At 55.6% G+C, this 2966-nt stretch overlaps 1 protein-coding gene across 1 annotated transcript in view; it reads left to right on the top strand.

The window, feature by feature from the left end:
* ALKBH5 (alkB homolog 5, RNA demethylase) overlaps positions 1–2966 on the top strand; it is a gene marked incomplete at its 5' end in the record, with an annotated part of 16705 nt that continues 13739 nt past the window's right edge. The window contains 1 exon segment of the mRNA XM_008633617.2: positions 1–575. Coding sequence (XP_008631839.1) covers positions 1–575 — 575 coding nt within the window.

Raw genomic sequence — 2966 nt, 5'->3', positions numbered from 1 at the left:
TCCGGCTCCGAGCCCAGCGACTAGGAGGAGCAGAAGGAGGAGGAGGAAGCTCGGAAAGTCAAGAGCGGCATCCGCCAGCTTCGCCTCTTCAGCGCCGAGGAGTGCGCCAAAATCGAGGCGCGCATCGAGGACGTGGTGTCCCGGGCGGAGAAGGGGCTCTACAAGGAGCACACGGTGGATCGGGCACCGCTGCGGAACAAGTATTTTTTCGGTGAAGGCTACACCTACGGGTCTCAGCTGCAGCGGCGAGGCCCCGGCCAGGAGCGCCTGTACCCGCGGGGGGAGGTGGATGCCATCCCCGAGTGGGTGCACGACCTGGTGATCAGGAAGCTGGTGGAGCACCGGGTGATCCCCGAGGGCTTTGTGAACAGTGCCGTCATCAACGACTACCAGCCCGGGGGCTGCATTGTCTCCCACGTGGACCCCATCCATATCTTTGAGAGGCCCATCGTCTCCGTCTCCTTCTTCAGCGACTCGGCGCTCTGCTTCGGGTGTAAATTCCAGTTCAAACCCATCAGGGTCTCAGAGCCCGTTCTCTTCCTGCCCGTGAAGAGGGGGAGCGTCACGGTGCTCAGGTAACTCTCCGTTGCCGAGGCTCCACTAACGAGCCGGGGCCCGGTTGTGTAACGCGGATCACGAGGCGCACGGATACGCGCCCCGACGGCGCCTCGGGCTCCATCTCCCTCGTCTGTAGGCACTCAGGGGTTCTCTGTGGTGAAAAGAATGAAGCAGGGATTTGGGGGGGGGGTCCTGCCGTCGTGGTAGGTGAGGATTTGGGTAGGTGCCCTCTCCGCGGGGCTTGAGGCGAGTGCTGGTGGGAGCGTGGCCGCTCGCGGAGCTGAGCTTTGCCGTAGTTGCTGTAAATGGTTAAAATAACACGTTGAGACACAAAATGGATCCTTTGCCCAAGAGTGGTCAGAGCAGAGCAGCTGGTAGGGACGGGGCTCCTGGGTCTATTCTTAGCTCGGCCGGTGCCTCCCTGACCTGACCTTAATCGTGGAGAGGAGGTGTGAATGGCCTCGTCTTCCCAGTCTACAAACTGGGACTGCCGAACCCTCCCCTGCCCAATGATGATAGGGAGACCAGAGCCCAGAGCCCCGTGTGATTGTCACTTGGAAGTGCAGCGGGTCACAGGCACAGGAAAAGACTTTTATGTGTGTTGAGGAAGAGCCTTGGAGGTGGAATGACCTGCCCAAGGTCACGCAGTTGGTCGGCAGTAAAGCTGGGATTGGCACTGGGAAACGCCTGCTTCTTAATCCCACTGCCTCCCAGTACGGGCTGGGACAGGGGAGCAGGCAGGTGAGGGGACAGGCAGGTAAGGGGACAGGAAGGGCTGGAGTGTACGGATCCTGCTGGTGTCCAGCTCCTGGGGAGGGCAGCTCAAAGCCTGGCACGGGGGCTGCCAGTCCCTTGTGTCCCTGAAGGTCAGAGTGCTCCCTGCCAGGAGCAGGGATCACCGGGACTCTGCTAGCAGTGCTCTGAGCTACCAGCTGTATCCTTGTTCGGGGGGTTATTTTTTTAGACTGGTGAAGGTCCAGGCTGGTTTTCCGGGCTCTCAGGCCGGTAACACAATCCCTTGCTTTGGGTTGTAAATTGATCGCCGCAGGGTTCGAGAAGGAATTTTTCCCCCCCACAAACACCTGGCCTCCTTGACTGGTGCATCAATAATAAATGCTGAGATCTCACGTAGCTTTTATCTCGGAAAAGCTGCACAAACATTAACTAATCATCGCCGGACCCCAGCGTTAGGTAACTTGTGTGGATTAGCCAGGGATGAGGGAGGCTGCAGAGGGAATCGGGAACGGCACTGAGGACATTTTCTCATACTCTGGTGGTTTGACAGGGCTGTGCAGGGGACCAGAGGTCAGGGTGATTTTGTGAAATGGGACCCAAGGGGACCCATCCTGCCCTGTATCCTTTTATTGCAGAGCAAACTCCATCCCCAGGGATGGAGACTGCTGGGTGTAAGGCAGCTGCTCTGCTCCCTGACTTCTCTGAGATATCAGGAGGGAAACTTTCTACCCTAATTTTCCTGCTGGTGATGCGAACCCCTCTGCTGTCTTTCCCTGTCAGGCCTGGATAAGCAGTTGTCCTTCCTTTTACAGCCAGAGGCCTTTTTTTTTTTAAGGACAGTGAGAGTTTTATCGTGCTTGGAAGCATTCTGGCAGAGCTGCTAATGCAGGGTCAGCCTCAAGTCTTGCAGTCAAAGCCTCTTGAAAAACTGTGGAGGAGGATCTGCAGTGGAGGATGGTGGGAGGAAGGAGAGATGCTTTCTCTGCTCTAGGACCAGAGAATGATGTTTTCTTCTTCCAGACCCTTGCTCTTCCTTCAGGACTGCTGGGAAGAGGCTGCTGGCTCAGGGCTCATGGCATTGGAGTGGGGTGTCTCCCGGGGGTGTTTGTTGTTGGCCAGTGTCACTCAGGTGCTGTAATCAGTCTATTAATGTGGCTGAAGAAATTCTAAAAATCAAATGAAGATGCCTGTTCCCCCCAAATCCAAGGGCTGCTTTCCAACCCACCCACTGCAGCTTGATCATGGTCAGATGTTCTGCTTTCCAGCAAATAATAAGACTTTAAAACAGGGATTATTTCAAATTTGGTACAGCAGTTAGCAGGTACTTTGCACTCACTTAAGGGAGATTCTGCCAAAGTGACTGTTCTGCGTTTATAGGATCCTGGCTGGAATCAATTCCTTGCCTCACAGCAGATCTCCTGGTCTCCCATCTAACCCCAGCAATCAGGAGGAGCAGGAGAGGTGCAGAGCATGCTCAGGGGTGTGTCACCAAATCCAGCCCTTGGTCATGATTAAGTCAACTCCCTAAACTTGACATTTTCTCCTCTGGGTAAACAGTTGCTGGAGGCAGTTGCCCTGGATATAGGGAACGGGCACAGATAGAGGTGGCATGCCTGTAATGTCTGGGATTCGAATCCTGCTGGGTCAGTGGCTTCTCCTTGCGCGCAGACGTT

The sequence above is a fragment of the Corvus brachyrhynchos genome, unplaced genomic scaffold, assembly GCF_000691975.1.
Source record: "Corvus brachyrhynchos isolate BGI_N302 unplaced genomic scaffold, ASM69197v1 scaffold5, whole genome shotgun sequence".
NCBI classification, from domain to species: Eukaryota; Metazoa; Chordata; class Aves; order Passeriformes; family Corvidae; genus Corvus; species Corvus brachyrhynchos.
This window is presented reverse-complemented; position numbering and strand designations above follow the sequence as displayed.